Here is a 13,132-nt window from a genome sequence, read left to right on the forward strand (position 1 = left end):
ATAGGTTTCATTAGCCTCATTTTACAGAGACAGAAACTGAGGCTCGAGGTGAACTCATTGGGCCAAGATCACACAGCTAAAAAGGATTGATCCAAGGTTTGCCTAGAGCCTTAACCACTAAGCTACAGTACCAGCTCTTACAATAAACCTCAGAATGAATTCTACTAACATCTATAGTCCTTTGTGGGAAAAATGAGGCCCAGAGGGCATAAAACTGTCTGTCCAAGGTCACAAAACCAGGTTATTGTAGGGCTGGGGGTGGGGAGAGGGACTGAATGTGTACTTGCCCAACTTCTATTCTAGGAAATGTTCTGGCTACAGCAGGGACTGGGGCCCACTCATCTGTCTCCTGGCAATTGCTTCTAAGCCTGGCACATGGAAGGTGCTCAGGAAATGGCTGCACAATAGACTTAGCAGGAATCTATGTGCACCAGAGCCCAAGCACTGACTTTCCAAGAACTGGAACAGAGCCTAGAGCTGCCTGGGATGAAGCTCTCAGTGCAGAGGGCAGGTCCTCATTGACCTTGGGGCCATGGTCTCCAATCATGAGGACAAGAGGACATTCCCTTCCAGCCTGGGAAAGGCTAACTCCACTGAGTGCTTTCTTGGAGACCCAGCAAGGGCAGGGATACAGCCAAGAGACAAGAACTTGCTGGAGGGACCAAGGCTTATAGCCTGCCCTCAAGGGAGGTGGGAATTTGGCAATACCTTAGGGTCCATCTCAGTCAAAAGCACAGCAAGGGACAAAGATGGCAGAAAGATGGAAGGAAGGTGGAAACCCGTGGCCGAAGCATGCATTGACAATTACCTCAGACCAGCCTCCTTTCCCGAATGGGTGTAAAAGCACATGTGCACACATCCACAAACATGTTCCTCACCTGCGGAGGGCTGTAGCTGCTCACGGGGGGGGTGCTGGTATTAGCGCTGGAGCCAGGGATGTTGCTGTTCTTGTTGTAGCTGCTGGCCCCCGGAGGGTTCCGAGCAGGACTGTAGCTGGGTGGCGGTGGTGGCTGCTGTGGTGGTGGTTGTGGTGGTGGTGGCTGCTGTGGTGGTGGCTGTTGCTGGGGAGCCCGGTTGTAGCTGCCTCGGTTGTTGGAGTTGTTGTTATCCCGGTTGTTGTTACCCCAGCGGTTCTGGTTGTAGCCACCACCTCCACTTCGGTTGAAACCTGCATTGGAGAAATCCATAACAGGGGCCTCATCATTCTCAATGTGCAACCCTCAGGGATTGGGCTGCCTTGGTGATGCTGTGCCTCAGTATGGCCAGGCCTAGAGCAGGTGTTCAGTAGAGTGAACAAATAAAGCACACCCTTGGGGCTTCTCTAGGCCCCTAGCATGTTCCTCTTTTGCCACCCTGACACCACCAGGTTCTTGCTGTCTGCTGACAGGTTTCCCTTGTCCCTTGGGCTGTAAGCTTGGTGAGGCAGGGAATGTCTTGGATGTGTCCCAGCATCTCAATAGTTGTGGAACAAACTACAAAGAGATGTTCAGGAAGAAGGATGCTAAGCACCAGGGGACAGCCACAGATGAGTCAGATCTAGTTCTCTACAGCCTCTCCTGAGCCTCTGTGCAGATATTTCTTGGGCTTGAAACCCTTCTTCTTTCCCTTGGCCAACTCTTACTGGGTCCTACTGTGGACCTTAGCTTAGGCATCAGCACCTCAGGAGGCTGCCACTTTCCTGAGCTCTGCTATCTCTGCAGGTTAGCTTGGGGTCACCTGAAGTTCCAGAACCCCTAGGCTTTCTCATCAAACTATTGGAGTCATGCCTGTATCCCCAGAACTATTTAGCCCAAGACTGAAACAGAGGAGGGCTAAGGACGTGTTTGATAAATTATTAACAGCCACTTCGCATCAGAGACAGCAGCACTAAGGCCCTGGGCTTTTGATCACTTGAACCCCACCTCAAATTAGTACAGTGACTTGGCAAATTAACTTCTCTAAGCCCATTTTTCCATTTGTTTTAGGTCCAGAAACACTCCTAACATTTGCCATGCATGAAGTCCTGAGATGGGCCCCAGGACTCAAAGAGCAGACAGGAGAGGATCAACACAAACAGCACTATGACATGCAAATGGGAAAGGGCTTCAGAAGCAAGACCAGGAGTAGAATGATGGGAGAGCATCCTTGAACTCCAAAGACTGATTCCTCATGATTCTCCACCAGAGCTCAGCCCACAGCCGGAGCTCGGCTGGCTTCAGCGCTAACTCAACAGCAGTCAGACCAACCCTGATGCAGAGCAGGAGGTAAGCAGAGCTGTGTGTGAACTGTCTCACCTCCTCGGTAGTTGCCTCCTCCACTGCTGCCTCCCCCTCGGTTCTGGAAGCCTCCTCGGTTGCCTCCAGGGGGCCCTCGGTTGTCATAGCGCTGGAAACCACCGCCACCCCCTCGGCCCCGGAAGCTACCACCTCCTCCTCGGTTGTCAAAGCGCTTTTCAGGAGGTGGGCCAGCCTTGCGGCCTTCCTCGTTGTACTGCCTCACCAGCTTGTCTGCTTCCTCCCGCTGCAGCTCAATGAACAGAACCTCATCCAGGAAGTCCCCAACATCAGGCAATGTGAAGTTGGCTGGGAAGAAGGAAATAAGGAGAGGCAGTCAGTACCTTCTGACATCTGGTCCCCTCCACCTGTACAACACTGACCTGCCAGAGGAGGAAGGTGGAGGGCACTGAATAGTGAATGAGAATGAGTTAAGACAGGGTCACAACCTTTAGCTTGACAAATGTAGGGCTAACAAAGACCCTTTCCTCCCTTTCTTCAAGAGGTGCCTAAGTCCTACCTAACCATGGAGTTCAGCTCTCTCCAGCCTCACCTCAGGGGAGTAGGTTAGGCAGGTGGAACCATATCCCTGTTTTTACTGAGGAGCAAACTGAGGCTTGCCCGCAGTCAGCCCAGCCAGTGAGTGCCAGAGGCAGCACCTTCCAGCTTGGGTTTCACCCTTTATCCTCATACCCCTCCACCCCATTCAGTTGAAAACTGTTCCAGAGAAAGACAGGGAGCTTAGCCATTCACAGATGTGGGAAATGGGAAAGAGACAAAGCAGAAAAAAACAAAGAGAAAGGTCACAAAAAGAGTAATTAAGGAGATGGGAAGAACACACTGAGTAAAGAGCCATTTCTCTTAAGGACCCTACTGAGGTGGCCCACTGGGAGCCATTCATTTCCTACCTTTCATTTCTAAGACCGCATGATCTGGGACATCCTTCCCTTCCTCGTCGGTTCGCTTTATTGTTCGATCTTTTAGGTCCTCGTCAGTGGGACAAATCACAATAGCTTTACGCTGGAAGCCTTCAAATGGTCTCATTTTTCGTCTCTGGGCTGACCCATAAACATTTGTCTAAGAGTAAGTAACAGAAGAGGCAGAGATGGTACATTAAGTGTTGTTTTTCCTCTGAGAGGTATTATGTAGGCCACGGATAAGAACAGCATACTAGAGCTCCTCCTGAGCAGAGACTCAGGAAACTGCTCTGCTTCACTTTGGTGACCTTGCATCTGCCTTGGCAAGTGAAGTGACTTCTTCCCAGATATAGCCTGTATTGAATTCCTTATGTACATTACTAGAAATACTTGTGTGATACTTAACATGACAGAAGAACTGTACACACTCTTCTGAAACTTTTTGTTTGAGACAGGGTCTTGCTATATAGCCATGCTGGCCTCAAATTCTTGATCCTCTTGCCTCAGCCTCCTAAGTACTGAGATTAATACCCAGCTCTGAAATTCTTTTATGTACTGTTTCTCTGAAATTCTTCTCTGTAGGGTTCTTTTACAAAGGCCATTGAATATCTACAAATGAATAGCTGCAAATAACTAGCCCCCTTTGACAAGGTGCAACAGTGTAAACTATTTCTATAAATACTGTGATTCTTCTATCCTCTAGGCGTCTGAAACTCCAGTTTCTAACCAGAGCTCGACAAGATGACAGCCTGTGCTTTTCCCAAGTGCAGCTTGCTACTCCTTCCTGTTTTCTCTCCTCTCAGGCTAGGTAGCTGTCTTCTGGGCAGTTGCTGGCACAGAGCTTCACCACACGTTTGTGACTGAGAGCACTAACAGTTTTTAACGACCAAATACCTCTTATGTGTCACGTCTATTGAACTGCAGTCCGTATCTGCTGAACCCCAGGTCTCCACAGACTCAGCCTCTGTATTTACATCATGTAGACACTACTGAAAAGGCGAGTAGCTCAAACTTCAATGGAGATTTCCTGAGCCTAAATCTCTGGTGGAAGGATCCAACACCTCCTGTATGAGTATTCCCCCATTCTAAACTCAGGAACTCAATGGAAGTGAAGAGACAAATTGTTGAACATATTTAAAGAACTCTTTAGTGGCTCTGAGAGTAAGAAACTGCAGAGGGTAAGAACAATCTGTGAAGGGACATGCAGAAATCAACAAAAATTTTTTGTAATGCCAGGTATGGTGGCACACATCTGTAATCCAAGCCCTTGGGAGGCTGAGGGAGGAAGACTGAGAGTTGCAGGCCAGCCTGGGCTACACAGCAAGAGCCTGTCTTAAAAAAACCCAAACGAACAAATGAACAAACAAAAAAACTCAACTAAATAAATAAAACATTTTAAAACTTGTGTATTCTCAGGACTCACTCTGGCAGAGTAGAAAGAGGCCAGGGTCAGCTGGGAGTGGTGACATGTCTAAAATCCCAGCACTCGGGAGGCAGAGGCAATAGGATAATGAATTAAAGACCAGCCTGGGTACATAGCAAGGAGGGGAAGGAAAAGAGAAGGGAACAGAAGAGAAGACAAGGGAAAAGAAAAAGGAGCAGGCTGAGGGCCAAGTCCTTGTGGGTACTTACTCTTTCCGGCCAGACCTTATAATTGCTTCCTCTGTAAAGTGAGGTGAGAAGCTTCCTTCCCAGATCTGGTGATTGGATGACCACAGATCAACTGACAAAGCATGAGGAGCTACTTGTATGGTAGCTCTGCAGTGGCCTCAGGGGCAGAAGATGCCCTGACCTGACAGGACTCATGGCTCAGCAGACCTTGGCTCTAACTCAGATCCTTTGGTTGCTACTAGGTAAAATTAACCTACTACGTATTTACTGGGTCTCAAGTCCTGAAAGGGGAAAACAGTACTTAAGTCTTACGCTTACTTCGAAGACAGAATGAGTTCATGTGAGTAGAGGCCCTTGTCTCAGTCTGGGGCTTGGCTCACAGCCAGCACTCAACAAATGTGAACTACCACTGGGTGGAGCACTGTGGATATTTATATTGTGATGTTGACTTGAAGCAACCCAGACCAAAAGGAAAGGTTAAGCTGCAGGGATTCCCAAATGGCAAGAGAAGGACAGGGAGGCAGGGTGGAAAGAACACAGGCTTTGGGGAAGAAACTGGGGGCTGAAATCCTAGCTGTGTGTGCCCTTATTAGATTGAACCTCAAATTTCTTCATCTCAAAGACAAGCATCACATCACCCTCCTGGCTCTGGTAAGGATTTGCAGATGTGAAAAATCTCTGGGATGTGGCAAGGAAAGAAGTGAAATACAGGGTGGCTCTGAACACATGGTCAATAGGACTGACAGTGTGAGAAGAGGCTTCCCAATGGAAAGTGGTATAAGGGATCCTCTTCCAAGACAAGGAATAGAAGAGGGCTGTGGGAGATCTGGACCATGGGTGCAACTGTTCCCTACACCCACTAAATCCTTGGCCCCAAGCACACATGCCAGGCAAAAATATTCTTCCCAATCCCTGACCTTCCTGAGGAAAGGGCTTATAAGTGGACGGTAGGCACACATATGCTATTACTAGGGATTTGAGCCCAGCAGAAGCCTTAGGCCACAAGTGGTTTAAAAAAGACACTGGTTATAGGGGAAAAGAAAAGTTCCCGTTCCAGCTATTCCTCCTTAACTCCATTCCTAGAAGTGAAATGTAGCATCTGGTCATAGGAAGAAAGAACTTGGCTTCCTCCAGCAAAATAATCAGGTTTTCTCCTGACACAAAAGCCAGAGTATGGGTGCCAGGGTGAATGTGGCCCCAGACCATTCACTGATAACCTGTTCCATTCTGTTTGATACCTGCAAGCGATCCTATTCTGACTCCTCTGCACTCCAAGGGTATGGAGAAATGCACCCTGAACATTTTCTATGTGGCATGTTTGCCTGGTCAATGTCCCAATGAGGGGACAGAGATGAGAATCAACACTGCTAAGAGGACTAGACCCTGCAGACTCACAGGGCAGGAGGAATGAGGGCGGAGGAGACTGGACTCATAAATAGCCAGCCTCTGTCCTGGGCTGAGGCTACTCTGAGGGCTAGCTCCTCAGATGTTTGGGAGCTGAGGTGCTAAGAAGCCCTCTAGGGAATGTTTTATAAGAGTGTACCTCCCTGCTCACTCCTTGGCTTGGGGAAGGAAGAAAAGGGGTGACACTGCACTAGGAGAACTGCAAATGCTTGGCTTTCCTGGAGGAAAGGGAATTAGGTACTGGTGGCTGTTACCACAGCAAACACAGTGAGGTCAGAGCCCCGGGGCCAGTCCAGCACTGCTGTGGTCACTGGGGGCCACTGTAGTTGTTGCTAGGAGATCTGCATAACAGCGAGGTCAGCTTTTCCAGCCATGAGTTCTCTGCCCAGCTCCTGCTCCTCCCAGTCCCACCCTGCTTGAAGATGTCGACTAAGAGAGAAGCCTGGGTTGACTGTTCCCTGGCTCCTAACCACCTCCTACCCCAGAAGTAGCCAGAAGGATAAAAGTTGGGTTTCTCAGAGAAGCTGCATGGCTACAGTTGGTGTGTGACAGTCTTGGGGAGTGAGGAAGGACATGGTAGGAATAGGCAGTAACTTCTGCTGATACCCTGAATTCTCTTGAAAGGCTTACTGTCTGTCTGCCTCTGTCTACTCTCACTTGTCACAGATTGACAGGGCCAGGCTGGCAGGAAATGTCTGCTTTGAGTTCAGTGAGGTGAGCTCCTGTGGAAGGAACCACACATGTAGGAAGGGAATTGGCTGGAGCACCAGGAATGGAACTGGCCTGAGGCTCTGGGGTAGTGAGGGTAGAGGAAAGAAACTTCCTCTTCTCCAACTCCTGCTAACAACAGGCAATTTACTTTGGGTCTCCACTCTAGCCCTGGATTTGTTTCAGGCAAAAGTGTTGCACCTGTCAACAGGGACACAAGCAGGACTAGAACTGCCTGCTCAGAGTGCAAGACTAGGTTGGCAAAGTCATCACATCCATCCCTGACTCTGACCAATGTCTGGCCCAGCCTAGGCTACTAGATCTTCCTAAAGGGACTCATAGGCCTCAGCCTCCAACTCCAGGTGATCTAGGTAACATGGCCCTGCAGGAACCCTCTCTAAGCCGATACTGGGGCTTGAACTCAGGGCTTACACCTTGAGCCACTCCACCAGCCCTTTTTTGTGATGGATTTTTTTCAAGATAGGGTCCTGTGGACTATTTGCCCAGGCTGGTTTTGAACCACAATTCTCCTGATTTCTGCCTCCTGAGTAACTACGATTACAGGAATGAGCCACTAGTGCCCAGCTCACCTCATTTCTTTTCTCCCTCAGGTGTTCCAGATGTTTCCCTTTGATGCTACACAATCTGAAGAGTCTGCTCAGGTTATCATGGAATATGGGTTGAAACCACAGTGCATCTGAGAGCTTGTGCCTGATGGGCTACATCCTAGTCTCCATCAGTCAAAGGTTGAATCTTGGCTCTACAGCCCCAGCAGGCTTGTGTTGGTGACTTCTTCTCTCTCAAAGATGAGTTTTTCTGAAGTCAAGCTACGTAACAGGAGGCCACAAGAGCCTGATGCAGGGAGGTCTGATTTCCTTAGGAAAGATGACTTAGGCTGAGATTCAGAACTTTAGGGATTTGGCCTGAGTTGCTGGCCTCCCCTTTGGAAGTTCCAACTAGCCCAGGACACAGCTATGCATCACCAACTTGTTCCTTACTGCCAAAGTTGGTGGGGTGGGAAGTGCCAGGATCTGGTCAGGAGCCTGCTCTGAACCTTTGCTAGACACATTTACACAGTTTCTTCTCATACACAGCATTTTCTAAGAATCTATTTTTAGAGTTGAGGAAGAACAGGAAAAATCTCTGGCTTTACTCTCTTCCCAGGCCTAAGTAACCTAAAGCTTCAGGCCGATTCCATCCTTATGTTAACCAGAGAACCCTCTTCCTCACCTTCAGAATTTAGGTCTCGTGCCTCGCCACTGGCCTAGATCACATGACCTGACCTGGAGGCTGGTAGCCATGAAGAACACAGGCACATCTGTTATAGCCCTGGAACTGTCCCTGTACAAGCCAGCACTAGGCAAGGAGGCTCACAGTGAGCGTTCACGGTGCTCAGCAACTAGTGCCCTGCTGAGATGCAAGGGCCTGACCACCACAGAAAACCCACACAAGGCCTCTTGGACAGAGGGTAGACGATCTACCTAACTATACTTCTCCACTGGGCCACATATTTGGAATGGGTTTCACAGCTGATTTAACCAGAGAACTGAGAAAAAACAGGCAGGGAATTCTTTCTAGGGAATCCAAAAAGGATGTATTCTGCTGGGTGCCAGTGGCTCATGCCTGTAACTCAGCTACTTGGGAAGCTGAGATCAGAAGATTTCTGTTTGAGGCCTGCCCAGGCAAATAGTTCTCAAGGCCCCATATCTAAAATAACCAGAGCAAAATGGACAGAAGGCGTGGCTCAGGTGGTAGAGTGCTGCCTTGCAAGTGTGAAGCCTCAGTTCAAACCCTAGTTACACACACACGTACATGCACACGCGCGCACACGCACACACGGATGTACCCTCAGGATGTTAATGCCACTGCTTGGCCTTTTGGGACAGAGGTCAAAAACTACTGCCAAGTCAGACTAAAATTTCAAAATACCCCAACAAGGAGAATGGGGCAAAGTTGAGGCCAAGGGTTTAAAAAAATTGACAAATCTCCAAAAGGAGAAGGTTGGGCAGACTTCTTATTGATGGGACCGAGCTGGAAGAATAATGAGCTGTCCTCAACTTTTCTGTGTTTCACACCATGTGAAAGCAATGTGCTCCCCAGGAATTCCTACCTGAAAAGTCAACCAACGGCTCCATTTTTATCAAGATCCTTTTGAATTCACAGAAGCCAAGTACCCAGTGCTACATGTATGGAGGGCACTTCAGTAAGATTGCAGAGCAGGGTGTTACTTAGTTTACGTATTTGCTCACTCACAGGTTCTTAGCATAAAAGCAAAGTTATTCACCGATTTACAAATACAGAAAATAAGGAAACACCTTTTGCTACTTCAGGAAGTCTTCAGAACAGATGGTAAGTATGATGCTGCTTTAGGCAATACACATGTACTCTGAGACAGGGATCCTTAGTCATTTCTGTGTCACTCATCCTTCTGAGAATGCTGAAAACCATGGATAATTTTCCAATCCTAACCCAAAGCTGCCAACTCCTCTCAATGCAAATGCAGGCAGATAAGAGTAAACAACAATAATCACCAGCTGCTATGTGCCAGGTCCTGTGTAGGTGGGTGGCACCATTAGGATCTCTGGTTTTCAGGCTAAGAGACTGAGATTCAGAGGATAGAGTCAGCTGCACATCTACAAAGTGGCAGAGCTGGGGTTCAAGCTCTAGTCTATCAGAAGCAGAAATCTACACCTCTTCCATTTGACTTATGTGGCTTTCACCTGAGAACGTTCTTTGGGGCTGCTGTTGAGCCTGAGTTAGTAGGCTTGGATTATGGCTCCAAACCCCAAGAAAAGAGTAGGCTCAGAGAGCTTTGTGAAGCATCTATACCTGCTTCCTCATGTATGGCTGACCTCTGAGTAGCACTACTGTTAAAGAGCATTATAGGGCAATGAGAAAAGGACCAGAGGAATTCCTAGGCAGCTAACAGATCCCCTCCCCTCTCCTGAGGACATGCCAGTCTCCAGTAAGTACCTGATCTAGGATATAGTTGCGCTTCTTGCGGGCAGCGATCTGGATGAGGCGGTTGAGGCACTGAGTGGCCTGCTGAATCAGGACATCCCAGCGGCCAGCATAGTTCCGCTGCCGACGCAGGCCCATCACCTGTGAGCAGGAAGTTGTGAGGGATGAGTAGTCCCAGGTACAAGGCAGCATGCAGGGGTGGGAGGTGGTTAAGGAGAGTCCAAGGGTCATCCTTACCCGCATCTTATCCATGATGGCATTGGTACCCAGGATGTTGTACTTCTTGGAAGGGTTGGATGCTGCATGTTTGATGGCCCAGGTGGTTTTGCCAGCAGCAGGTAGACCCACCATCATCAGAATCTACAAGAACAGGACAGAGAAGGGGTGCTGTGAAATAGCAGGAGTCTGTGGCACAGTGGCACTGCACTACCCTGGCTGCTGGTGACCACGACGGTGGCTCTGAACTGAAGCTCAGGGCTGCCTCTGGAGAATGCAAGCAATAATAGCATGTGTCTCACAGAAATGCTAATGTGCTTACTCTATGCCAGGTCCTGTACTGAGAATCTGACACCAACATTCCTCACCTTACCCTTACAGCAGCTTTTCAACTCTGATCCCGACCTCGAGCAGCTGGGATGAAGAGACTACTTGTCCCCAGGTTACACTTGTGGCAGGTTCGTCTTCCTTTCACCATACCCAGCCACTCAACTTCTTTTTTCTGCTTTGGCAGTTTTCTGGTCCCACTCACCTCACACTCTGCCTTGCTCTTTGGTCCGACAGTGCCACGGATCCGCTCACTCAGGGGAAGGTGCTGGATGAAAGTGAACCCTGGGAGGACAGAACAGTAGGGCTCTGCCCTCTGCCCGAAGTTAAACTCCACGGCACAGTTCTTCACCAGGACATGAGGATAGAGGGCCTGACCCCCCAAGGCTTCCTTCTGGATTCGGAAGGCAATGCCCATCCATTTCCCATTCTTGGTAAAGGAAAGTTCCACATCATTTCCACATTCAAAGTCCTAGGAGAGAAAGCAGAAGGATGAGAAAACTAAAGGATACTAACTGACAACTCTTGACCTAAGGCACTTGGAGCCATGAGTGGGAGAGTTGATGCAGGGAGTGAAAATATAGCCAGCTTTCCAGATGTCAGTGACATTCAGGTAAATTAGACAGTACCAGGGTACAGCTCAGAGGACATCTACCCCAGGCCCCTTTTTACCCAACACTCGGAAGCTGGTGGACATGCAATAAATAATTTTTGGAAGCTCCAAGTATTTGAGCCTTGTACTGACACTGAGACAAAGATAAAGCCAATCCTGCCCTGTCCCCAAAACTGAAGGGCTGGCGGAATGGCTCAAGCGGTAAGAGCACCTGCCTAGCAAGAGTGAGGCCCTGAGTTCAAACCCCAGTACCACAAAACAAACAAACAAACAAACAAACAAAAAAAGACCAAAAAAACCCTTGGCGCTTATCATTTCTTGGCTGGGTGCCAGTGGCTTACACCTGTAATCCTAGCTACTCAGGAGGCAGAGATCAGGAGGTTCGAAGTCAGCCCAGGCAAATAGTTTGAGATCCTATCTCAAAAAAACCCACCCCTCAGAAAATGGCTGGTAGTGTGGTTCAAGGTGTAGGTACTGGGTTCAAGCCCCAGTACTGCAAAAACAAAATAAAACAACTGTGGTCTATAAAGATTAGAGATGAAGGAAAGCCAGGGCACAGCCCTTTTAAAGCTGAACTGAGCTTTGCAAATGCATGTATTCGTTTAGTACACATTCTTTGAGTTCCTACTTTTCCTCTGAGGTGATCTGGGCTCCAAGACCTCAGGGACCAATAGGAAACCAGACAAGGATACTCTATCATCATTCAGTAACAACACTTAGTAGGTCCAAATTTCTCCAAAGAAGGAACTCATAAGCTAAGTCCTGAACAATAAATGGAAATAAGCCAAGTTTGGGAGTAGGAAGAGAGTACAGAGAAGTGCTGCATGTATACAAACCTCATGGTGACAACTCATAGGGTCAGCTGGACTGAAGTATAAAACCCGAGGGAAAAGTAATTTAAGGTACACCTGGGCTGCCATACAGACACCATATTCATTCACCCATTCAACAACAGTTTATTGAGTTGTTAAAGTTTAGCAGATCCTATTTTGTGGCCTTGGACAAGTTTTTTACCTTGTTTCTTTATCAAAAAAAAAAAAAAAAAAAGGCGTACGTGTGTGGTATTTTATCCTACACAGGGCTGTTCTAAGGATTCAGTAAGTCAGTAGAAGATACAATGAACAAACAATGAATGTAAGCTGTCACTGTAATCTGACAGGCACTGAACTAGGTGTCAGGGGCTGGAGCGGTAGGGAAGAAACCTTGCCCTCCCTCCATACATGCATACACGCACATGCTATGTGAGGGGCTCTCCAAGTCACCTCCAGAGTTTGGACTTGGTGCTGATAATAGAACCCTGACTCTGTGTGTGTGTGTGTGTGTTTTACTAGGGATAACAACCCTGACTCTGTGTGTGTGTGTGTGTGTTTTACTAAGGATAACAACCCTGACTCTGTGTGTGTGTGTGTGTGTGTGTGTGTGTTTTACTAGGGATAACAAGCAGTCTACCACCTGAGTTACACCCCAAGGCCCTCTGCTTTGTTGTGAACAGGGAAGTAGCCTGGGCAAAATGTGTTTAAAAAAGATCACTTTGGCTACAGGGTAGAAGTTTATAGCTAAGGAGGCTCAAAATTTGGGATATCATGGCCAATGAAGCAAAGTGCAAAGTCCGATTCCTGCCACTAAAGTATTCTTTCTAGAACTGGAAGATCACTTTGGGTTTGCCCTGCAAGAAGCAGTGGAGCCACCCTCTCCTGAGGAGCTTCCTCACTACCCTCCTCAGCGCTCAGCACTCAGAATCTTTCATGTCTGTTCATCCATTTTATGTACACAGGTGGAAACCGTGTTGGGCAGACATGCCAACACTGGCTACACTAAATCCTATTCCAAGCCTGCAGTACAGTTCCTTCCATGCCTATGAGCACTAGTGTTCCCAAACACAAGTACTCTGACAGGAAAATGAACACTGTGATGTTAGCCTGCCTTGGGCTGCCAGCTTTTTTTGGTGGTGGTGGCGGCACTGGGGTCTGAACTTAAGGCCTTGCACTTGCTAGGCAGATACTCTACCACTTAAGTCATACCTCCAGCTCTTTTTGCTTTCATTATTTTTAATATAGGGTCTCACTTCATGCCCAGGCTGGCCTAGACTGTGATTCTCCTATTTACACTTCTCATTTATGCTT

At 48.2% G+C, this 13,132-nt stretch overlaps 1 protein-coding gene across 2 annotated transcripts in view; it reads right to left on the reverse strand.

The window, feature by feature from the left end:
• Positions 1-13,132, reverse strand: part of Hnrnpul1 (heterogeneous nuclear ribonucleoprotein U like 1) — a 30,971-nt gene that overhangs the window by 2,074 nt on the left and 15,765 nt on the right. For both annotated transcript variants that reach the window (XM_020162552.2, XM_020162553.2), the window contains exons 8-13: positions 10,602-10,868; positions 10,091-10,213; positions 9,866-9,994; positions 3,161-3,329; positions 2,274-2,561; positions 879-1,168 (exon numbers count right to left, since the gene is read on the reverse strand). In XM_020162552.2, the coding sequence (XP_020018141.1) occupies positions 879-1,168; positions 2,274-2,561; positions 3,161-3,329; positions 9,866-9,994; positions 10,091-10,213; positions 10,602-10,868 (1,266 nt within the window). The remainder of the gene's footprint in view (positions 1-878; positions 1,169-2,273; positions 2,562-3,160; positions 3,330-9,865; positions 9,995-10,090; positions 10,214-10,601; positions 10,869-13,132) is intronic.

Source organism: Castor canadensis, chromosome 16, assembly GCF_047511655.1.
Source record: "Castor canadensis chromosome 16, mCasCan1.hap1v2, whole genome shotgun sequence".
Classification (NCBI taxonomy): Eukaryota; Metazoa; Chordata; class Mammalia; order Rodentia; family Castoridae; genus Castor; species Castor canadensis.